The sequence below is a fragment of the Dreissena polymorpha genome, chromosome 10, assembly GCF_020536995.1.
Source record: "Dreissena polymorpha isolate Duluth1 chromosome 10, UMN_Dpol_1.0, whole genome shotgun sequence".
NCBI classification, from domain to species: domain Eukaryota; kingdom Metazoa; phylum Mollusca; class Bivalvia; order Myida; family Dreissenidae; genus Dreissena; species Dreissena polymorpha.
Genome location: NC_068364.1, coordinates 52,218,680 through 52,244,776, shown reverse-complemented (window position 1 = coordinate 52,244,776; position 26,097 = coordinate 52,218,680). Strand labels below are relative to the sequence as shown.

Below are 26,097 nucleotides of genomic sequence, written 5' to 3'. Positions count from 1 at the left end.
TGTTGATAGGCATTGTACATATTTTAAACATTTGCTATGATAATTATTGTACCCAGGTATATTGTTAAATACTTGGTGCCATGCTTGGACTTATTGTAACGATACTTTGACATTCTCAAGACTCTCACTTGCCATTAATATTGAGTTGGGTAGAAATTCCATCACTTGTGTGATTCAAAATTAATTTTTGTTTTTAATTGAGGACAGGTAATGAAGTTGATTCCGTATATTGAATATTTATAAGCATGGTAAAAGTATTTGTCATTAAAAAAAGAAGCAAAATAAAAATGATTTTATTCGAAAATGGTTTCATTACTGAAAACCTAAAAAAAGGATGTCATAAAATTTTACTGTAATTATTTCAGTTCTACAGCATTTCATCCAATCAGAAGGCAGACCTGATGAAGCTCATGAATGAGGCGGTGCAAGTGTTACGACCCCCGCCTGACCAAGATGACCTTGACTACCGTGACCTGGTCTCACAGGCAACAAGCTTCAGGAAGATACTGAGTCAGGTGAAACCAAGCGCCAAAGAGACTCAGAACGGAACCACGCTGACATGGCAGGCAAACAGCAAAACTCTCATGGTGTATAAGGTAATGTTTTGGTATTCAATAGGACCATAGTTAAAAAGTAAAAAATATGGGAGACATTCAATTACAACAAGTGTTTAATATATGAAGCAGTTACACTTATCGCCAAGTTTGTTTGAAATCCACTTTAGGCTTGTCAATATTTTTAGTTTTCTGATGAAGTACCAGAAAAACAACTTAAGTTTAGCTTTAAAAGTTGCTATGTTTAGACAAAAGGTGAAATTATTAAATATTTGGGTATTATTCAGATTGTAACTGACTGTAAAACCATTCATATATGTTAATACAATCAGGAAAGAAACAAGAGCAGCCTGCGGGTAACTTACAGTCTGTACAGGTTTTATTCTGTCTGCTGCTCATCAGTATCTTGGGACTTGAGTCTGCAAAACATGAATCTATTACGGAAGGTGTTAATTTAATTTGATTTTTTAAGCGACTACAAAGGAGCTACAATGAATATCTGAGCCCTAAAGGTTTAAGCAGACACACAACAAACAGTTTTTTCTTTTCTTCTCTATAAAGGTGTTAATTTAATTTGATTTTTTAAGCGACTTCAAAGGAGTTGCAATGAGTATCTGAGTACGGAAGATATGTTCTTCTCTATAAAAGTTGTTCTTCATATATAGGTACTAGAGGAACACTTACCTGGTATTCTCTATGAAAGTACAAGAGTTTAAGCCCATACACACTACCAAATGTGCTCTGTTCTGGTCTGTAGGAGTTGCTCACGTATGCCAAGGCCTACAGACAGAGCCTGCTGTCCTCCAGAGAGAAGACTGGGGTGCTGCTGTCCGAGTCCACAGGTCCCATCTACTCCACCAAGGCATACTTCCAAAAGTAAGGACTTAGCAGTCTTAGAAGAGCCTCGTTCTTGTAAAACCGGGCTTAATGCATGTGCTTAAAGTGTCATCCCACATAAGCCTGTGCAGACTGCACAGTCTAATCAGGGATGACACTTTCCGCTTACAGGGTTTGTTTAATTAAAAAAAGTCTCATCTTAACAAAAAACATGTTGAAGCGCAAAATGTAGTCCCTGATTAGCCTGTGCGGACTTCACATGCATATAAGGAATGACCCTTAACCCATGTTTTGAGCCCAGTTTTCCCAGAACAAGGCTTATAAGAATTAATAACACACCCTTTGAGGGGTCACTTTTAACACACATTGACATGCTGGGACTCTGCCCATGGCTTGGTTGTGGTGATTGATTTAGTGGCCTGTTTTCTTTGGCTTGATTTTGTCATCACAATTTTTGTATGTATTATTGGCTTAGTTTTGTCACAATATTTGTATGTGTGATTGTCATTAAAGTAATGCAATTCTTTGTTTTAAGCTCAACTGAGCGCAAATTGTGTATGGTCAGCAATGTTGGTTGGTGGCATTCTGACATCGTCCATTGTAAATCTTTAGTCATGTGTCCTTAATAATTACCTTCAAACAACATTGCCTCCTTAACTGTTTGGCAGATTTCATGAAACTTCACAGGAACTATACTTTGGATAAGCCTCTTTCAAAGTGTTCCAATTCACTGCATATGAAGATTGCAAGAGCTAAACATATATATTTAAAAGTTTTAATATGTCATGAATCTTTGAAACCACAGGGCTAAGAAATTGCTTATTTTTGTTGTAAACACCAAGTGGCACTCAACATATTTGGTGTGAAACACCACATGGCAACCAACAAATAGTCTCCCAATTATTATCCCCCGCCATAGGCGGAGGGATATTGTTTTGGCGTTGTCCCTCCTTCCGTCCGTTCGTCTTTCCGTCCTTCCGTCCATCCGTCCGGCACTTCTGTGTCCGGAGCCATATCTTGGAAGTGCTTTGGCGGATTTCATTGAAACTTGGTATCAGTATATATATTGATAAGAGGATGATGCACAGCAAATGGCATTGTACACCATCTGTTAATAACGAAGTTATGGCCCTTTGTATCTTGAAAAAATGCTTTTTTGAGTGTCAAATATAACACTTTTTTGTCCAGAATATATTGGCGGGGGATATCAATTCAATGAATTTACTTGTTACTCTTGGGTCATATATGGCATCGCCCCAGGGGCCATGTGATTTCTTTATATTTATATGGTAAATATCTTTAAAAAAGCGTTTTCACTGTAACATCAAGGCTAACAGTTTAAGTTTTCCTCTGTCAAGCTAAAGACAAAAATCATGCCGATGGGATCAAAAAAGGCACCAGCCGGGGTGTGGGGGAAAAATTTAAATGTGGCTTGTTAATTTTTGAGGTCCCAAACCAAGATAGTTCAAATAATAGCCCTAGGTTCAAAACTTGCCCTGCCCTATAACACAGATGAGTGCTCTAGGGCCATTGTAACCCTCATATGGCATTCATATAATTTAATTTTATAGCTGAAAAGATGTGACTCATGGACACTTTGATTTTGAATCATTCAAATTAACCCTTTCCTGCTGAGAAGCAAAGTGTAAATGTGCAAAGAGCATAAAACAAGAACAGCCTGAAAGTAACTCGCAGTCTGTTCAGGTTTTATGCTGTTTGCTGCTCACCAGTATCAAAGGGTTGGAAATGAAGCCTTTAAAACTTGAATCTGTTCAGAAAGTTTTTTAATTATATTCAACTTTCTATGGGACTACACACACGTCAAAATACGTATCCAAGTGGTAAAGGGTTAAACTCAATGGCCATTTTGCTAATAGGGCTCTGCCTCTGACAGACGTTGACGTTCTGACCAAGCAGACCTGTACCACGCTGGTGAAGTCTGAGCTCTACATACACGAGCGTCGACCCGGCAAATCACCCATCCCACCACCCCGTAGACGTCAGAAGCTGCGCCGCGTGGCGTCAACGATTACGTCTGATACGTTGAGTGGGGTGGTGAAAGAAACTACACCGTTTGTTATCACGGGTAAGCAGTCTTAAAATGCAATGTTTAAAATTAATTTTATAAAAGATTTGTGGAGCTGTGATGACTGTTATAGGCTGTGAATGTTTGAAAAAAGCTTGCTTAAATTTGAAAATATTAAATAATTATTAAAATTATAAATAAAAAAATTGAATTTGAAAACTTTACTTTTCATCCTTATAAAGAAACATTTAAAAACTAACACTTAAAATCGATTTATGTGATCCATTATTATGCCCCCCTTCGAAGTAGAGGGGGTATAATATACTATATTGCTTTGCTCATGTCGGTGTGTCGGTCGGTAGGTCGGTCGGTCGATCGGTCGGTCGGTATGTCGGTCCGTCCACCAGGTGGTTTCCGGATGATAACTCAAGAACGCTTCGGGCTAGGATCATGAAACTTCATAGGTACATTGATCATGACTCGCAGATGACCCCTATTGATTTTGAGGTCACTAGGTCAAAGGTCAAGGTCACGGTGACCCGAAATAGTAAAATGGTTTCCGGATGATAACTCAAGAACGCATACGCCTAGGATCATGAAACTTCATGGATAGATTGATCATGACTCGCAGATGACCCCTATTGATTTTGAGGTCACTAGGTCAAAGGTCAAGGTCACGGTGACCCGAAATAGTAAAATGGTTTCCGGATGATAACTCAAGAACGCATACGCCTAGGATCATGAAACTTCATGGGTAGATTGATCATGACTCGCAGATGACCCCTATTAATTTTGAGGTCACTAGGTCAAAGGTCAAGGTCACGGTGACCCGAAATAGTAAAATGGTTTCCGGATGATAACTCAAGAACGCATACGCCTAGGATCATGAAACTTCATGGGTAGATTGATCATGACTTGCAGATGACCCCTATTGATTTTGAGGTCACTAGGTCAAAGGTCAAGGTCACGGTGACCCGAAATAGTAAAATGGTTTCCGGATGATGACTCAAGAACGCATACGCCTAGGATCATGAAACTTCATAGGTAGATTAATCATGACTTGCAGATGACCCCTATTGATTTTGAGGTCACAAGGTCAAAGGTCAAGGTCACGGTGACCCGAAATAGTAAAATGATTTTCGGATGATAACTCAAGAAGGCTTTTGCCTAGGATCATGACACTTCATAGGTACATTGATCGTGACTCGCAGATGACCCCTATTGATTTTCAGGTCACTAGGTCAAAGGTCAAGGTCACAGCGACAAAAATCGTATTCACACAATGGCTGCCACTACAACGGACACCCCATATGTGGGGCATGCATGTTTTACAAACAGCCCTTGTTAATATTTAATTAATGTTCAAGACTCGTATCATCACCCTTGATTTCAAAATGGTGTCTTTTGGAAAACTGAGTGTAGTCTTTTTCAGGTGTGTAAGATCCCAATACTGTGCCATTTCAGGCAGGTGTCACTCAGTGAAAACAATTCTTATTTTAGCTACGCTTGGAGAAATGTGGTTTAGTGCGTACAAAAAAATGATCGTCGATCTGTGAATACGGGGCTGACGCATTTTCGTTAAGGTGGGATTTTTGCTAAGATGAGACTTTCCAAAATACAAAAACGTAAACGCGGAAAGTTTCTCCATATGCTTATCAGGGACGAGACTTTACGTACATGCATAAAGCCCGGTTTTTCAAGAGTGCAGCTCATTTATTGGTTCCTCACTTCTTCAGGCGTTCTTTAGATCTCAATGCCATTGCTCTAAAATAATTAAGTTTAAACTTTTTTTTCCTTACTATTTCAGGTGTGTTAGATCCTGTCACTAGAAAGCCGATGAGCGTGTTCCAGGCATTGTCCAATGGAATACTGGACCAGATCAGCGGCACATACAGGAACCCTACCACTGGAGAGACCATGTCCATACCAGAGGCCATACAGCGTGGGCTGGTCCTGGCTGACTTCAACCAAAACCTGACCAATGGTAGGTGAGGGATGGCTCGGGGATTGTGTGGCTATGTCACAATAGATCAGCAGCGTCATGGGGAAATGGGTCTTGTACCAGAGTAGCTTCAGACCAGCCTGCACATTTTATAGAGCACAGGGTTGCTCCTTACCAGACTAGTCTGGAGCCATTGTGGCAGCATATGGCATAAGACCCTTTTTTGCATGATGCTGCTCACATGTATCTGTATCCATGCCTAGTAAGTACTGATAACGAGTAGCATCACATTCAGAATTAGATAACTTATCTTTCATGTTTTCTGAATGGTATAAATCATTGCCTTCGTCATAATGTCTTTTGAGCAGTAGTAATTGAATTATTTTATTTTATTAATATGAATACATTAATTTTGTACAATGATTTTGCTCATTGCATGTATTGGAATATAGTGTGAAAATACCTTTGGTAGACCTTAATATCTATGATATATTTCTATGTATTACATTCAGTTTGTCAAGCGTTATTATTATCATTTTGATGTTCCAGTTCTGTCAGGCAATCAATACTAGAGCTGCAACGATTCACCAACAGCTCGATTCGATTTCGATTTCAGACACTCCGATACCGATTTTTTCGATTCGATTCATCTTCAAACCTATTTTTATCATATATTCACTCTTATGCCTCAAAATTAACATTTCTGTTCAAATGTGATTTCAATAAAACACATAAAAAATAATAGCAAATTAGGACTCAATTTTAATATAAAAACTTCTGACTAGAAGATTGTGTTGATTACACAATAATATAAAAAATAAATAAATAATCATAAGAACGTATCTGGAATCAGTTGAATGGTAGTACTATCACTATAACATCTTTACCCAAAACCGCTATAAGCATGTCAACCACTGTGCCATGACAGCATCACCTGTTACCTGTAGGACAAATCACATTCTCTAATAAACTTAACAAAACTCCAACAGAAATAGAACTACTTTTCTGGCTGGCGACTTGAGTAGTTGCACTTGTGCGACCTCTTTGTCTTGCTAAATCAACGTAATGTTTGCGTTTGACATATTGCATTAAATTAGATTAGTGGTTGAGCTGGACTTAGTGTACGCCACATCCATGAAGCACAGTTTACACTTTGCTTTATTGGTAGGGCTACCATCCCGAAACCCAAAATACTGCCACACTTTTGATTTTAGCTTCTTAGGCGCATCTGATAATTTCAATTTGTCGGCAACAACTTGTTCAGCCATTTTGACGCTTTTTCCGAAAGTAGACCGTAACGGGCTTATTGATTGGATGACTAAAGTAATAAGCAACCAATCGCGCGCGTCGTAATTACAGGTAAATATAAAACCTACACCTTCCTGTATCAATAGTCAGAATACAGCGTGCTTTACGTATCTATGTATATATATGTATATATGTTAAAGAATCAAATCGAATTTGGTAGGTTTGGTATCGTAATCGAATCGAAGCATTTCGAATCGATTTTCGATGAATCGGATCGAATCGTTGCAGCTCTAATCAATACAACTGCTTCTTCATATTAACACTTTCATTTTGCTCTGTTTTGTGTTCATCAGTTGCAACCTTTCTATCATGGATTGAGCTGGCAATTTATGGCAATTTATGGGTTTAGTTGTCTGTGTTAATAACAACTCATGTTTGAATAATACCAGCAACCTTTAGACAAGCGTAAAAAAGCTAAGTAAACTGGTCAGTTGTTTTGAAATTGTCATTCAATTAATGTTGTTAGTATTGAATATCATCAATTATTAGAAATGAGCATGTTCATTGGATCTAAATTTAATGTTTTTTTTTAAGGTTGAATATAAGTCCTAGATGAAAACGTTTATTGAACATTTGTGTCTTGTTCTGAGAAAACTGGGCATAATTCCTGTGTGTAAAGTGTTGTCCCAGATTAGCCTGTGCAGTGCTCACAGGCTTATCAGGGACGACACTTTCCGCTTTTATGATATTTCTCGTTTAAAGGAAGTCCCTCCTTACAGAAAATCTTGTTTAGGTGGAAAGTGTCGTCCCTGATTAGTCTGTGCAGACTGCACAGGCTAATCTGGGACGACACTTTACGCACATACATTATGCCCAGTTTTCTCAGAACAAGTCACATTTGATTTCCTGGCTGAGCAGACCCATACAAATTCATGGACAATTATATTCAACAATTAATATTCGTTTGCAGTATTTGATTCAGAACTAAGATTGTCTTATTCTTTCAGGTGATTCACACCATGGTGGGTTCTCACCGATTCGGAACAAAATGGAGACCATGTTGTACCCAGTGGAAGGAGTCATTGATTCCAAAACTGGCGAATGGGTCGGAGTGAAGGAGGCCATTACTGCAGGAATTATCGACCCACGTACGGGCCAGTACACAAACCCTCTCACGGGTGAGAAAATGAGCATTCTAGAAGCCGTTCAAAGTGGATATTTGGTTGCGGATCCAGCATTACTTGACGAAATCACTGAAGAGAATGGCATGTACACCTGCGTGGATTTCTCTGACATTTCTCATGAGGTTTTATCCGTGATGAATCCAAGTACAGGGGAGGAGTTGACATTAAAACGGGCAATTCAGGACGGAGTGATTGATCCAGCGAATTCGCTGTACCGGAACCCTCATACTGGCGAAACCATGTCCGTACAGGATGCCATTAAAAAGGGGCTTATTAAAGTAAGGCCGGTGGATGCGAGTACTCCCAGTGAAAATGTGTTGACTTTCAAACAGCTTCATATCAAGAAACAGCGGTTTATTGCGGGTGTGGGGGACATTTTTGAAGGTGATGATGATGTAGACGGTCTACAAAGGGATCCAAACAAGAAAATGGCAGAGAGCTTAAGATCAAAACATGACGTGTCTGTTCCTTTGATGAAGAATTCTGGAAAGCGTGATATTTCTCTAGAAGATGCGATATCGCAAGGTCTTATTGATTTTGTCAAAAACCAGTTTTGTCCTCCTGGTGGCAGTGCTATGTCGATAGAAGATGCTGTCCAAAATGGCTTTATCTCAGCTCAAGCTGCCAAACAAATTCTTGACATTTACAGCGACAATTCCATTGGTCAGCTGATAAAGGATGGAAAGTTTGACCCTGACACAGGTCTTGTAACTGACCCAAATACAGGACACACCATAACGCTGCAAGCAGCTATAGCGCAAAGGATTCTGGACCCGAGTTCTGTGTATCTGTATGACAACACGGCTGGCAAGGTGGTATCACTAACAGCTGCCATAGACAGTGGCCTTTTTGATCCAAACACAGGAATGTTTGTCGATCCTAATACTGGGGAGCAGATAAGTCTGTCAGAGGCTATGGCTAGGGGTCTTATTCAACCTGATATTAATTCAAGTGATATTATTGACAATAGACAGCTGCTTGCAAAATTGGGGGCAAAAACAGACATGGGAGTGAAATGTGTTCACGGTCCGAATCCCAGTGAACAGATGTCGTTAGAAGATGCAATCAAAGCAGGTATTCTTGATTTAAAGAATGGAAAATACAAGAATCCAGTGACAGGGGAGGTGATGTCTATAGCTGACGCTATAAAAGCAGGGAAAATTGATCCTCGTTTAGTTGTACCACTTTTAGAAATGTTGAATGAAATGTCACTGAAGGATGCCTCAGATAACGGTGTACTAGATTTGAAGACCGGCATGGTAGTTGACCCGCTGACAGGTGACAATATGTCTATCAATGCTGCAATTGCTGCAGGAGTATTTGATCCCAACTGTGTGATGCTCGTTGACAAACTAACCGGAAACATCGTAAGCCTAGGATCACTTATGGACAATGGGGCTTTTGATCCTGTATCTGGACGTTACATCGACCCTAAAACAAAGGAGAAGATAACTCTTGCTGAAGCCATAAAACGGGGCTACATCGACCCAGAGGTGGATCCTAACAAATTTGCAGACACTTCAGCAACATTACGAGATTTGATTGACAATAACCGAGTGAATCCAAGAACGACAAGTTTTGTCACGCCAAACGACCAGAAAATGTCGTTACGCGACGCTTTAGCCAATGGTTTCCTTACGATGTCATCGAAAGTGAAGGTCGACCCCGAGACAGGGGACGTCAGTCTGGCGAGCGACGAAGGCATTGTGAAGAGTTTGCTTGACATCAAGGACCAATCAGAATGGCTGCAGGACGTGGAGCGACGCCTGGCAACACAGAGACACCCAAGTGAGATTTCAGAGAGACTTGAGAAACAGCGAGAGGACTGCCATGTGAGTATTGGGAGAGAGGAATTTGTTCTGGAAGCAGTGTGGTCCTTTTTGAAAATGGGGCCTTTGTCCTGTTGAATTGGGAAAATTCGTATTGTTTTGATTAGAATTGCGAAAATAGTGTTTTTGTTTTTCTAACTAATACTTTAAAATTGAGAATAAAGTGTTTTCAACATTATTCACCAAAGTTCAGCTTCTAGATGTGATGGGAGATTATTTTAATGTTGAGATTTAAAAAATAAATGAATAATTTTTGTTTTTCAGTTGAGAATTTGTAGGTCCCAATAGGAAAAAGTGAATAATTGTTTCAATTAAGAAACGGTTCCTATAACGGCCCCATATCTGAAGGAAAAACACTGCGATAGGAGTTGTTTAGAAATGTCTTCACTTTCATGTAAATTAATTAGGTTGTAAAATAACCAGATATAAGCATATTAAAACTGATTTCGTAATTTGTTTACAATTTTAATTTAATCTAATCCATCTGTCAAATAAAATTATTGAAAGATTTATAAAAGTTAAATATACATTTAAAGCAAGTTTGTTTTCTAAATGGAACTATATTTGGGTTGGGGTATATTAAGTCAGAGTTCATAATGAACTTTCAAGATAACTTTCCAGTTTGACTGATGCCCTATAGTTTTAATTTTTTTGACCTTGAAGTTTGAGTACAGTCAAATTACCATTACCAGATCAGTAGCGTAATTAAGTTGTTCTGGTGAAAAGCAATAAATGTTTTGAGACTTCTTTTACACCAGTTTTATTAAATATTACCTTTGCTTACTGATTCAGCACACAGACTTATTTTTAAACGCAGGCAAAAGGTATTTGTGATACATTTTTTTCGCTGCAGAATTCATGCATTAACGGATCAGTTGTAGCCATAATGGATCACATGACTGAAACCACTCAGCGGGCATCACACGCTATTTGAACTGTCGAAACTTGAAATGTGGTGTTTACAATGACCAAGTTACATTGCCAGTTATAAACTATATTCTTTTTTTTGTTATAAATTGTTTTCTATATGTGATCTTGTATCCACACTTTACCCATAGTGTTCTTGTGTGAATTATCTGTTGAAAATCCTAATAAGATCGAAAAGATATGGGCATCTTATAAACCATGTTGTTGTTTGAATCATATCTAATCATCGATATTGAACATGGAACATAAATAAAATATTAAGATTGAGATCAATTAGTGTAAGAATCAACAAGATGTGCATATATTTTAATATGATATATTATAAAAATGCATATGTCAGTAAAACATACCAACATGTTTGACAAAGAGTAGCTTCGAGTACGACTCAATCAATGTGTTTTAAAGAACAGCCTCAGCAGAAGACGCTGTGTGCAAAATATCATCTAAAAATGTCAACTATTTATCACGATACGCAGTCTTGAACATCAAAGTGATCCGCTGTAATGATCCGGTAATGGTAACTTGACTGTATAATATTAAACACACCAATACATGTAAAGAGAATGAACACTTTAAAAAAAAATGTTATAAGGCAATTTACTTCAAAACCAATACATGATTATAAGGCACATTGAAACAACAGAGTTTTACATTTGCCTGATACTATTAGCTGTTCTTATCTTATTTAAACTATAATTTCTTTTTTTTTATCAATCAAGAAGAAAAGCTTTGCATCAACTAAAAAGATTAGACAAAGTGTATTTGAAAATTTCTTGAAATTGCTTTTTTGGTTGAAATAGTTTGAAACAAAAAAATAGTTTTTTTTTGTTTTGTGAATGGGGCTCAGTTTTTTAGCCCCAAACTGGCTTTAAGAAATCATTTAAGTGTATAATCCTTGACATTTCAGGACTTTCACCAAAGTGTTGATCAAAAGCAGGACGAGATTCGAGGGTCAATCAAGGAGGCAGAGTCACTGGTCGCAACCGGTTTAACCGATAAAAAGGACGAAAGTGCTCAGCAGCTGCAGAAACTCAAATCAAGCGCAACCGATCTGAAAGTCCGCTTGGATGCGGTGAGTGGTGTTGTGTTTATTTGGAAATACGGTATTGATGTTACTATCAGCTTACTTAACTTATACACTGATACATTTGATGAATGAATAAGTAGCATACTTGCTGAAAATTATCAATGAACTGTTATTCATGTCTTTGAACATGTTAAATTGGAATTACAATTGTATGCATTTATGTTGGTTAGGCCATCATTTTAGTTTTGTACATAATTCACCTCAAAGTTGTCTCAAACCATTCTTGTGATCACTTCTTACTAAAAACATGACTATCCTTAACAAAAGTTAGAGGAAAACATAATAAAGAGCGATAAATACTATAATTATTGGCCACATTAATTACTGACTGGTGTGTGCTCCGTCAGACTTAATGACTTTAACTCTCATATCATCTTACGTCCATTCATCAATAGTGTCACTTGGACATAAACTTTAATGCAGTGTAGTTAGTGAGTCATTTCAGAGGGACATTGAGTTATTTTAACCCTTTCCCACTCAGAAGCAAAGTTAAAGTGGCTATATGCAAACAGCAATAAAACCAGAACAGCCTCCGAGTAACTCGCTGTCTGTTCAGGTTTTATGCTGTTTGCTACTCATCCGTATCTTAAGGTCGTAAATGAAGCCTTTCAAACTTGAATATATTCAGAAAGGTCTTAAATTTAATTTGATTTTCTAAATGACTTCAAATGCGTCAAAATGTGTTTTTGAGTGGTAAAAGGGTTTAACTAACAAATAAACAGATAATTTTAACAATAGTATACAATTTGTTCATACTTATTCAAAACAACCATAATCTATTACGATGGTCCAACCATTGAATACTACAGTGTATATTCACTTTAAGATTAGTATTAATAGATAATTTTATTTAGCAAACTTGCAACATGCAAGGCTAATGGAATAAAAAGCGAATTATTTGGTTCATAAAAAAGTGACAAACACACATACAACAAAAGAGTGTAGCTAAGGAGGGATCAAACTCACACTCAAGAAAGTGTTCATATAAACGTATTGCTTTAAAACATATTTAACCCTTTCCAACTCAGAAGCAAAGTGAAAATGGCTATATGCAAACAGCAATAAAATCAAAACAGCCTGCGAGTAACTCACAGTCTGTTCAAGTTTTATGCTGTTTGCTTCTCATCAGTATCTAAGTGTTGATATAGATGTATTGCTCTACCACGTAATTAATGTGTCAAACTTAGTTATTGTCTTTCTAATGGCATTCCTATCACTCCATCAAACACTCCAGCACTTGTTTTGTTTTTTCCTTGATTTTTTTCAACGATGTTTATTTGTTGTTTGTAGTGAGCTGAATTAATAAGAACTCTTGAAACCAGTTTTTTTATGGTAAAAAAGGAAAGCTGCTCTGTTATTATCATAAAGTGAAGTGAAACATACAATGTGAAGACTGGCAATGAAAAAATAAAATTAACAGGTACTAATAATGTTAAAATCGAATACAAAAATATGGAATTCAATGTTTTAATTATCTACAACCTTGCGAAGCTGTGTTTGCAGGCACTGCTTGTGTTTGTGGTGGGGGAGGGGGTGCTTGAATAGTGAAAGGATGGAATTCAAAGGATTGTTTTGACCTAAAATGCTTCAAATTATAATATTCAGAAAACAAATCAATCAATTTCCAATGCCTTTGCAATAAAATAATGCTTCTCAATAACTTAAGAATGTATATGGATGTAAAGAATTGCTCAATCAATAAACAATTTATTTTTTTGTTTGTTACTTTTATGTCTTATGACTTAGGATTTTGGCATTTTAAGTCAAAACGTGCCATATTGTATGATCATTTCAATGTTTCTGTCCCCTGTGCTTTGAAAGGAAGCTGTCTTCAGAATGATCAAAATTGCAAGCAATGTTTACACGGGGGAAAGTAGGTGCAAAGTAGCTGTGGGCAATCTATGATGAATGAAACGTTTGACAGAAATGAAAATAGCAGTCTAGTCTTCTGTGTGCCCTTAAATGTACGCCAACAATCAAGTGAGGTGTAGCAACCTTCAGTGGCCATTTAACAGAGATGTTAAGAAGTCCAGATAGAAATCTGTGGTTGCTAAGTGTGTTGCTCTCAAGAACAATGCATTGTGGATTAGGGGTGAACAGTGTGCTTTAAGTGAACATGATTTACAAACAAGATAAAACTTACCCTTAAAGTATTCAGACAGAAAGCTGTGTGAAGTGAGTTTTTAACATGGTTAGAGAGACAAAATTTCACATTTTGAGTGTTAATGTATTGCTTGTAATCACCGTGCAGATATGGACCAGAAAAAATGTTAGTGCCGGATATTAAACAATAAGTGTTTTCTAAATCAACAGTGTTTTGGTTTGAGTAAACATGTTATGGGTTTATGTTTCTTGAACAGTAAAATGATGTAATATAAAGCATAAGATTTATTTTCTTGCACAATTTTAAAATGACGAGATTTTCAATGGAAACAATATGAATGTGTAAACCTGCATACTAGCAAAGAAACCAATATTTATGTGATTTCTTGTTTATCTGACAATGATGTTTAAACGAAATAATGGATTTATTCGTAAAAGGAGTTATGGGGGATTCAATGGTCAGGCAAAAGTGCCATCAGCTATTGGCAAGGTAGGTACTCTGACCAGAGGTCAGCTGACATTGCTTTTTTGGTCATTCAAAATAAGGGTGATCACAGTAACAATCAGGGATCATATTTTTTTCGGTTTTGTCAGTCCTAGGACCGATTGGGGTCATGAAAGACCGATTGAAAATCCCAAACAGTCGGTCCGATTCTGTTTGCTTAAATTCCCATGTCATGAAAATGATTACACTGTGAACATGCTAACACACCCTAATGACATTCTTATCTCGATTAGGTGTGATGAACCATTCGCTGCAGTCTCTAAACCGGTCAGGACTTGTTTATTGCACATCAGACCAAGAATCAAATACTTGTGACCAGCGGATTAAAGACGCGTCCGAAATTAATAAGGGTGTTCGAAAAATTTTCAAACTGAAAAAAATCGCAAAACAATTTAAGAGACTTAAGGCCTGTGATGTACATATCGATCGATTATCGGTGTCATTGTGTGTCTATTGATAGTTATCATTGTTATAGCGGTTTCTCTGTTTTGTCTGCTAAGGTGACTGCGCGCACTGGCTTAATTATTATCGGTCTTCGATGATAATTGACGTGCATGTGATACAAAACAATATGTTGCGATTGTAATGTATTTTCATTACTGTAAACTGTAATAAATTTAATAATATCTGAGATAGAAGTAAAAAACACGGCACGTCAAAAATTTCATATAAACAAAGAAGAAAATCGTCTATGGGTTATTCTGCAATAATTATGGGAGGACCTTATACACTGAAAGCACGCGCGCTGTAGCTAAACAAAACATGCCCATTCATTTTCCAGCAGCATAATAATCCGGTCATATAATTATGAATGAAAGTCGCGGATCTGATCCACAGAACAGCCCAATGTTATTTTTATGGGCGAAACTTCACATAAAATAGTGCACAAGAAAAATAATATACATTGTATAAATCTTTAGTAAAAACCGTGTTAGAATACAAATAATTTGTGTACTTTATAGTTTGTTGTTGAATAACCCACAACCGGAAAATTAGATGCGTGGTTTCAAATCACTCGTGCTTCGCAGTCGTGATTTAATCCCTACGCATTTAGACTATCGGCCGTGGGTTATTTCACAACAAACTGTAACGTACACGAATTATTTCTGAATTATTTGTTTTTGTTATTGTCAGTAGCCAACCTACGCACAGACATTTGTTTGGTTCAGTGCATGTTTGTAAGCGATTATGAGTCGACAACGATTTAAAACATCAGTATAGACTTACACAGATTAATAATATTGACAACGAGGAAAAAAAGTCTGATAAAACAGCACACAACAACAACAAAGCACATGAAACAACAATGAAATAGCAAAGGATAAAACCAGTTGAGAAAACTCGTATGTTCTGTTTAATGGTATGTATTTTAACGTAATTTGTCATGATTTCGGATATAAATTTTCGGATACTTTTTCCCCATTTATATTCAGACCGATTGATGTTGCAGGAAAATATGATCCCTGGTAACAGTATATAGCCTCACTCTGGGAAAAGGGGAAATAATGAATGTACATAAAGTTATTGCCCAGATTAGCCTGTTGTCTGCACAGGCTAAACATGGAAGATACTTTTGGCCTAAACTGGATTTTTGTTTGGAAGAGACTTCTCATAAATGACTGCACAGGCTAATCTGGGACAACACCTCATGAGGCACATGCATTAAGCCCTGTTTTCCAAGACTGAAGGTCATATGATTATACAGGTATAAAGCGCCCCACAGGTGCAAAAAGGTAACATGTGCCTTCTAATTGCTATGTCACATGGTACCTTTTTGCATCAATGGGGCGAAATAATGTCCACAAAGAACATGTTGTGTAAAAGTAATACACAGATACATGTGAGTGGTTGGTAAAATGTTTGTCACATGCAGTAAATGGATGAGTGTGTCTAGGATATGTGATATTAATTAATTCATGTATAAATATTTCTGCATCTTATAAACCTATATACCATGGGCACAGTTCTCTTCATTGCAGTTGCTTATGTCATATAACATTGTCTTGTCATTGGAACTTTTTGTATACAAATATTTAGTGGAAATTGTTGTTAAAAAGATTACAAGTCATATCTTAAATAAATGAGCAGTTACCTGGAAAAATGGGGCTTAATGCTACGTAAAGTGTTGTTCCAGATTACCATGTGCACAGGCTAATTGGTGACGACACTTTCCTCTTTTATAGTATTTTAATTTGAAAGGAAGTCTTCTCTTTGCAAAATCTCCAGTTTATCCTGAAATACATCATCCCAGATTAGCCTGTGCTGACTGCACAGGCTAATTTAGGACAACAATTTATGCACATGGATTAGTCCTGGTTCTCTTACAGCGAAACTCATGTATTAATGCACCTATAGACCATACTTTGATGTCTCTCAACCTGAAAGCTATGATTTAAGTTAACTCCAGTCAAAATTGTGTCTGCTTGGAAAAAATAAAGCCATTAGGGTACTCTGATAGGTAGTTTATAATAAACCACCATGATAGATTGTTTAAGTAGTTTTTTCTCTGCATGGCTTGATTCAATTATACGGACCTGTTTGACTTGAACCATCTCTGCCTTTATGGATGTAAGGAGGTCATGCTGACCTGGGGGCCAAACTTGATTTTGTAATTGTAGCTGAATCATATGGTACAAGGAAAATAGAACATTTGAAGTTGTTATATGATATAAGGAATTCAACTATTATATTGGACTATGCACTGTTGGTAACGTGTATAGTCAAGCCTGTGTTAAACAGCCAGTCAAGGGAAGTGGTCAATTTGGCCACTTAGGGCAGATTGCTGCTTAAATCAGGTGATTACTTTTTAGATGTTTGATTTACTGATAGCATCATCCTCATTCAAAGAAACAAAGAGAAAATTTAAAAACACTGCTTATCCATTTATGTATAAAGTGATGCACATGTATATGTGTACATGTATGTGAGTAACTCGCAGCATGTTCAGTTTTTATGCTATTTGCTGCTCATCAATATCTAAGGGTTGGAAATGAAGCCTTTAAAACTTGATTTGGTAAGAAAGGTCTTAAAATTAAATTTTTTAAGGGACTACACATGCGTCAAAACACGTATCTAAGTGGTAAAGGGTTAATTTTGTTTCTCACTGTAAGGCAAAAGGATCCTTGCAATTAATAAAGTACTGCATTGTATAATAGGGCTTCTTTCCTTATGGTGCATCTGAAGTTTCAATGTGTGTGTATTTGTTTGTTTATGTAGTTAACCCTTTGAATGCTGGGAAATTTGTCTTCTGCTAAAATGTCGTCTGCTGAATTTCTAAAATTAGCATTTTCTTAGGGTTTTTTTTCAAAGAATACTATCAGAATAGCAAACAGTTTGAATCCTGATGAGACGCCACGTTCTGTGGCGTCTCATCTGGATCCAAACTGTTTGCAAAGGCCTTCAAAATTCGGTTCCCGCACTGAAAGGGTTAATAAACTACATGAAATATATTGTTTTTGTTACCAAAACAAGGAACTTCCATACACGCCATAATTTTTTCTGTTTTAACCTAAACAGACCATCATTAATCTACGTATCGCCTGCTAATAACAACACTAGCTAACTGTGGTGTTGACACTCAATCAGCGATAGAGATCTATTGATTATGTCACTCTCTCATGCTACTGCGTTACGTCTATTGGTCATTAATTGCTACTAAATGACATTGCTATTGTTATGTGGCGGCTCTAAAAACGGCCACTGTGTTGTTGTTTTATAGCTTTATATTACTTATATACTGTGCAATATATCATCTTCATGTTGCATTCAATCTAGATTTTAAGTCACTGGTTGCTTGCTCATTATTATTTATAAGAGCAGTGAACAATAAATTGTTGAAAAATTGTAATACAGTCATATTATCTTATCTTTTGTGTATTGCTTTAAAATCCATATTCAAATATGTGATAACTCTCTCAATGTTGTTAAGTAGAAGTTGGCAATCATTTAATGTCTGTTAATTGTTTAACTATTTTATCATTTATTTAACTCTTTACCACTTAGATACGTATTTTGACACATTTTTAGTCCCTTAGAAAGTTAGATTTAATTAAAGACCTTTCTTACTAGATTCAAGTTTTAAAGGCTTCATTTCCAACCCTTAGATACTGATGAGCAGCAAACAGCATAAAACCTGAACAAACTGCGAGTTACTCGCAGGCTGTTCTGTTTTAATGCTGTTTGCACATAGCCATTTAGCCATTTTCACTTTGCTTCTAAGTGGGAAGGGGTTAATATGTAACCATTAGTCTGACATATTTTATTTTTAAGATTTTCTGGTAATTATCACTGTTAACAAACTTCTCAACAGTCAACACCCTAGTAATTTGACCCCTTTCACAATCTCAAAAATGTGTATGTTTCACTTATCACTGCCTGAAATTCCCAATTGATGGTTTCCAATAATAAAACAATTAATTAAGAAAATAAATATCAACAATTAGTTTATTTCTCTCTATAAGTGCAACAAAAGTAAATGTTAATCTTAAAACTATTTTAATTCTCATTTAAAAAGTATTTCTTATAAAAAAAACACACACACACAAACTTTTCCCCAATATTAGTCAAAATGATGAGATTTGTCCAATCCATAGGGCTCCGGCCCCATTCCAATAATGGTTTAAAACATGAAATTGAGAGCTAGAAAAACAAAATTTTCTTAAAATACACTCAGTTAAAATGTTACTGTTTTCAAAATCTTCCTAGCCACATGCAGTTCTTTTCATAATATTATGAAAATAAGAGCCTTAACTAAAAACTTTGCTGCTTGGTTGATTTCTTTTACATTGTAAGGTTCGCAACATAATCAAAATCATAAAAGAATGATACACTGTACTCCTGAGTGCGTAAAATACTATAAATAACTAATGCAATTGAAATCTCATCTGTGATTATTCAGTGGAACATAATTATTATGTTGTCTAAATAAAAGTAATACAGTGTGATTTCTAATGTACACATATTGTACACATGTTTTTCGGGCAGTTGAAATCTTGTTCATTGTTTCCTATGTCTTGTTGGATTGAATGGATTACAGGCTGAAATGGTAATGGCTATTCTCAAAATAAAGGTGTGAGCCATGATGTGCTCTGTAAAAGGGGAGTTAAATTCATGTGCGTAAAATGTCGTCCCAGGGATGACACTTTCTGCTTTCATGATATTTTCTGTTAAAGAAAGTATCTATTTAGCGAAAATCCAGTTTAGGCGGAAAGTGTTGTCTCTGATTAGCCTGTGCGGACTGCACAGGCTAATCTGGGACGACACTTTATGCACATGCATTACACCCCTTTTTCACAGAGCAGGGCACATTGATTTCAATTTTTGTTGTTGAGGTGTTGTTGTGCAAGGTAGCTTATACAATCTGGTAACATTTAATTACTAGACATTTGGTTTAACTTAGTAAATGCTAGTTGTCAGGTATAGTAGCAGCTGCTGTAATAAAAAGTGGTAAATTGCTGGGGTGGGTTATTCTATTCACAGTTTGCAATAAGGTTGATGACATTGGAAGATGTAATTGTGAAGGTCTGAGCTAGTTTGTTCCCACCAGCTGTGAATGCTGTGGTTAAATGATCAAGAAAGACACTTGAACCCTTTACCACTCAAATATACGCACATTGACAAGTTTGTAGTTCATGAAAAATAGGATTCAGTTTAAGACTTTTCTTACTAGATTCAAGTTTTAAATGCGTCATTTGCAACCATAAGGTACTGATTAGCAGAAAACAGCATAAAACCTGAACAGACTATCAGTTAATCTATTTACTTAAGTTACTCACCGGCTGTTCTGGTTTAATGCTTGTTGCATATAGCGATGTTCACTTTACGTCTAAACAGGAAAGACAAAAGTCCGGTTCAAATGCACATATGACCTGGAGGCATGGCAATACTTTCTCTTAAAGTGTGTATATTATTCATAAATAAAGGTCACTGGTGAAACAATTTCAGCCTTTGATATTTCCCAATACCAGCATTTCATTGTTCAAATGTCTATTTGTTTGATGAGACTTTGTACAAGATTGATAACTTCACGTAGCACTACATTTAAACAAAAAATGTCACAAGAAAAAATTGAACTTTTTATCTGTTTTTATCTTAAATAAAGGATTTATATTTCAACAGTTACTCAATCAAATTTATTATTTGATGTAATGTAAACACAAAAATGCACATGTCTAAATAAATGTGGGTTTGTTTGACATGCAAATGTCACTCACAAGGGACAGTATTCTGCATTGTTCCATCTATCACCATCAGTAAAAGGATATCTGCTCATTAGTATGAGATATATCAAGCGGTTATAATGGACACCTTGTATTACCTTTCAAACTTTGTAAAAAACAACAACATCCTAGCCAGTCTCCGTAGCCTAATGTTAGTAAACAAAGAATGTTATTGTATGGTGCTAAAAAGATGTAAATGAGGTAATATTGAATTTGTAGTTAGGGATTTATGCTGTGGACCGCAGGTTGCATGGAAAGCAAAATATCAGTTGACATGCAATCAAATTTTTGTGTGGTACGAAATACAGTTGAACATCAATATCATCAGTTTCAATGTCCTGAATGCCTCATTTGTATTTTGTTGTTGTAATTAGTTTAAATGTTTCAAAGATTTAGTTAAAACTATGAATCACTGAATAACTATTGCCCAAAGTGTTTGTTGTTCATCATTTCTAAATTGGATTTACTCACCTGTATTGGTTGAAACTTTCAACGGGATTTATTGTGGTTAATTTTTTACAATATATTTTTATTATGATATAACTTGGGTTCAAAGTAAACAAAAACAATTTATTAATAGTGATCATAGTGTGTTGTTGAAAAAGTGGTGTGATTTTTATGGGTAAAACAGAACTATATTGAACAAACATTTTGTAAAACACTAAATATTAATTTTTAAGAAACAAACACATGGTTATGCAAACTTTATCACTGATTTTTGAAATAACCTTAACAGAACTCACTTCAAGTCATGTTGCATAATCAAAATAATTTTAAATGAATTTAAATTATAACAGTGAGTAAATACTTTTAAAAGACTTGTTAAAACCATGTTATCACTAAAACTGAATAGTGTGAAGCGTGTGGTGCTCACGTTGTCTATAGACAACGAGAATCCATGGAGACCACGTGCAACACATGTTCATGGACGCAGGAGACATAGGTGGCCTCGACATTGTTGTCATCGACAATGGCTAAAACAGGTGCTTGATAAACATCTGCATTGTCAACATTTTTTCATTTTTTTGGGGGGTGGTGGATTGGTACTGCATAAAAATTGACTTCTGCAGCCAATGGTTATTTTTATTTTTTATTGTTTGCAGTAGTCTGGCTTAAATACAGTAGATGAAAGAAACGGTCTGTCAACTACACCAAACTGAAAAATTGTGAGACCACAACCATTTGACATTGTAACAATCATAATATTATTAGTGATACAAATTTATATTAAGCCCCATTAAAAATGGCAAAAAATCAAACAAACAAACTGCAACTAAATTTAAACGAGTTTAATTGATAAATTTTATATTTTCCAGACGGTTGCGGAGACATCAAAGCGATGCAAGCGCCTGGATAACATGTGCGATGATCTGGAGGACTTCTACAGCCAGCTACAGGACCTAGATCAGTGGTTAGACGAGGCCATAGAGCGGGCTGTGGAGCTGAAAACTGGGAAAGATGCCATCGATGTGCAGTATGCCAGCTTCAAGGTGAGGGGTTTTATTGACCTTACATGTATTGAATTACATTACATTGATATTAGATTGACATGAGATTGACATAACATTGACATTACATTGATTTTAAATTAAGATTACATAGAGGATATTTTTTGGATTCGGTGGATTATCGATTTTAATTCACGAGTGATCATAGAAAATATATTTTTTATATGATCACGAGTGAATTAAAATCGATAATCCACTGAACCCAACAAATTTTCTTTTTATTTAATGCTTTTTTTCACAGTTAATATACATTGTTACAGAGTTTAACTAAAGAATTTTGCTGGGAAAATGACAGCATTTCGTCAAAAAAATGACGTCATTTAACATAAACAGTGATAATTATCAATAATTTTCACTGATAGTTTTCATTGTTTGAAACAGTGAAATTATCGGTTTTAATTCACTGATATTTCTATAAATCACTGGAAAGCATAAAAAAATAAATCGATTTAATAATTACATGATATTGTCATAAAAGTGACATTACATTGATATGATATTGATAGGACATTGATGTAACATTGCCAGTAAGATTGACATTACATTAATATTACATTGAGAGTACATTGACATTACATCAATAAACTGATAAGTGCCATAAATATTGACCAAAGATGCTATGACAATTGTAAGGTACATGAAACTGAACAGTCATGGAGGGATACTCTAAATGGTGTTATCCCGGCAATAGTAGGTTGGGTTTTTTGCCCAGAAAACGGTCTTGAGATGAAAGTATCTAATTACTTTATTAAATTTAGCGGAAATAAGAATGTTTAAACTAAATTAAATGTCATTATGTCATTGTTGTTGCTCTGATTATTGCAGCTTTAGAAGATTTTAGTTTTGTCAAATAAATCGATCTCTGTGCCAACATTTCATGCGACTTAATAAATCAATTGTCCTTTTTAGCTCGGCGTTTTCGGAGAAAATGAGGTATTGTCATAGCCAGTTCTTCGTGTCGTCCGACTTCGGCAGTCCGCGTCGTGCTAAAACCTTAACATTTTGTTAAGATTTTGAACATTGGCTCTAAAATCAAATCGCTTCCACATACTACTTTGAAACTTCATATGTGGATGCACCTTGATGAGTCCTACACGCCACACCCATTTTTGGGTCACTAGGTCAAAGGTCAAGGTCACTGTGACCTTTAAAAATAAATAAATAAATTCTGACACGCTTTCATTTATTCAAAACTGCACCTGTAGCCGAGCATGGCACCCGTTATGTGGTGCTCTTGTTTAACCCTTTGCATGCTGGGTAATTTGTCTTCTGCCAAAATGTCGTCTGCTGAATTTCTAAAATTAGCATTTTCTTCGATTTTTTTCAAAGAATACTATCAGAATAGCAAACAGTTTGGATCCTGATGAGACGCCAAGTTCTGTGGCATCTCATCTGGATCCAAACTGTTTGCAAAGGCCTTTAAAATTCGGCTCCAGCGCTTTAAGGGTTAATTATTATACTTAAAAATTATGACACAAACAAGTGAGCACAAGATTTCTATTTGAAATGATTGAAATCAGTATTTACTGATACAAAGATAGAGGATGACCAATAAAACTATAATATGTGGTTAAATACCTTGCTGAATGATTATCATTATTGTACCTAATACCTGTTATTCAAAAGATTAAAAACATTTTAAAATGTCTTAAAGTTTTACATTATTATTATATATTAAAATTGCTTTTAAACATGAATTGAATTTAATGCATGTTTTGCTTGTTATCTACGGGATGTACTGTTCATATTTATAGCCACTCAGTGACGGCTTTTGAAAGCGAAAATGCAGTTAATACACTAGATGGGCCATTACGTTGAAAATCTCTTTTATGCCGCTTTGTTCAAAGTTGTCCACCATGATTAGTATTGATTAGTATTGATTTGCAAGAATGGTTGATGATGAATTGTGTGAAATGGTGTAACAAATATGTGGAAAACATTTCTGTGATGTGAGAAATAGAGGTGTATATTAAAGGTGAAAAGTCACCCCAAGTGTTACACATTTATTAATTTGGAGTATTGGAAATGTTTGAAGAGTTCAATAAATCTATCTGGACAGATACCATGCAATCTGGGCACAGCTTTGGATGTAATAAATGAAAATGCACTCATGTTCACAGAATAAAATAGAAGGTTTCAACTGAGGACACATTCAACATGGCATGTTATGTTTGGATTGTCCTGAATTGTTCAAAAGTGATTTAGCTTACAATAAATTTTGCGAAAGTGTGAACTTTCTTTACATGATTGTGTCATACAGCTTTGTTTCTCTTTCCTTTCTATTAAAATAATTTAAACTGTTTATTAACCAGCTATTTCTAAGTATTACAATTGCTTCAAGGAGTGTTTTTCCTTCAGTTTTTTATGCCCCCGAAGGAGGGCATATAGTGATTGAACCGTGCGTCTGTCCGTCTGTCAGTCCTTCCATCACACTTTGTGTTTAGGTTTCGCGTTTAGGTTTCGAAAAATGCTCATAATTTCTATGTCCCTTCACATAGCAACTTGATATTTGGCATGCAAGTGTTTCTCATGGAGCTGCACATTTTGAGTGTTGAAAGGTCAAGGTCATCCTTCAAGGTCAAATGTCAAAAAAACATGTATCAAAGCGGCGCAGTAGGGGGCATTGTGTTTCTGACAAACACATCTCTTGTTTAATTATTAAATGCAAGCTACACAATCTAATGACATTTATTATTTCATTTACTTCTGGGTTAATATTCCTCTCTAGCATATTCCACAGTGAAATCCAAATAAATATACATGTAACACTCTTTCATATCATAAGATGTTTGAACACTGTTTACAGGCTGTTTATTTATTAATCATAATAGAGATCCTGGACATTTATTGCAGGTAAATAAAGCGCTTTGTAATTGACAGCCTCTACAATGGTCCTATTTTCAACTGTAATACAATTTTGTATGTGAAAAACTAGTGTTGAAATGCAGGTTGTTGAAAACCATGCTCGGTATAAATTGTTAACAGTCTATACAAAGAAAACATGTGATAAGGTTTATTATATTTGTCAATCTTTCCTCATAATAATTTTCTTAATAATTGTCAAATTATAACTTTGCCTTGTTTGTTGCATTTGTAGTGAAAACAAAATGAAACCAAGCTATTTTTTTATTGGCAAAGAAGCAAGTTACGTATTTGAAAGCATTGTTTTAAAAGGGTGTTTATTTGTCATTTTGTGAAGTACAATATTTATGAGGAAATTACAATGTCTTGAGCGGATTAAATGTTGACATGAGAGATTTTAAAGAACCCATAAAATATGTAAATGACATCTTTATTTGTCTGTTTACTTATATAGATACTTGATCATCCGCTAAATATGATCAGTTAACCTTTCAGAGTTTTCTTTATTGTTAATCGTCTGATTTGCGCGACAAAAATGTTTGGATCATTCAAATCTTGAATACAGCCGAGTGATAACAATTTAATAGGATTTAGCGAGCATTTAATCAGTTATCAATTTTATTTGTCATGTAAATGGCCGGTCACAATTTTATCAGACTAAAAGAAATAAAATCATTGGCAGAAATCTCTTTTGGGGCAGTTTTACATTAAGTTAAATGGAATTTTGCTGTGAAAAAAAATAAATTTCAAAGCTGTGTGGAATAAATGTGAAAAGTAATGTGGAAACAGTCCATAATGTATGTGTGGTATTCACAACATACAAGACTTCATTTTTTCAAAACAAGTGTATATTAACACGCGTGGAATGGATATATTTTACAAATGTACAAACCACTATTTTACAGTGTAAATTCATTTTTTTAAACTGAACTAAATATTTATAGATAAAAGTATTGATTTGGAAAGACATTGTTTATATATAGTTGCTAATCAAACAGTATAAAGCATGGAGTATTGATTTGAAATGTGATAAGTGAAACACACAAAAGAATACAATTGAATAAAATGAATTTCCAGGCATTTTGTTTGAAATTAATTCTGGAATATTAAACAATAAAGATAATTTATTTCATCAAATCATGAAATAATTTTATTTAAACAAACCATACATTACAATAATGTTTTCAAAGTTAATTTTGAAAACTGAAAATGATGATTCAAAGCGTGAAACAAACACATGCTAATGATATTTAAGAACAATGGATGA

The 26,097-nt window shown here is 35.5% G+C and overlaps 1 protein-coding gene across 14 annotated transcripts in view; it reads left to right on the top strand.

Annotated features, from left to right (window-relative positions):
- The window catches only part of LOC127847138 (dystonin-like), a 144,781-nt gene that overhangs the window by 45,394 nt on the left and 73,290 nt on the right, over positions 1-26,097 (top strand). For all 14 annotated transcript variants that reach the window (XR_008033836.1, XM_052378805.1, XM_052378794.1 and 11 more), the window contains 7 exons: positions 366-596; positions 1,312-1,430; positions 3,269-3,477; positions 5,225-5,401; positions 7,615-9,623; positions 11,455-11,619; positions 21,777-21,950. Coding sequence is in view for 13 of the 14 variants with exons in the window: in XM_052378805.1 (XP_052234765.1) it covers positions 366-596; positions 1,312-1,430; positions 3,269-3,477; positions 5,225-5,401; positions 7,615-9,623; positions 11,455-11,619; positions 21,777-21,950 (3,084 nt within the window). In the remaining variant the exon portion in view is untranslated. The remainder of the gene's footprint in view (positions 1-365; positions 597-1,311; positions 1,431-3,268; positions 3,478-5,224; positions 5,402-7,614; positions 9,624-11,454; positions 11,620-21,776; positions 21,951-26,097) is intronic.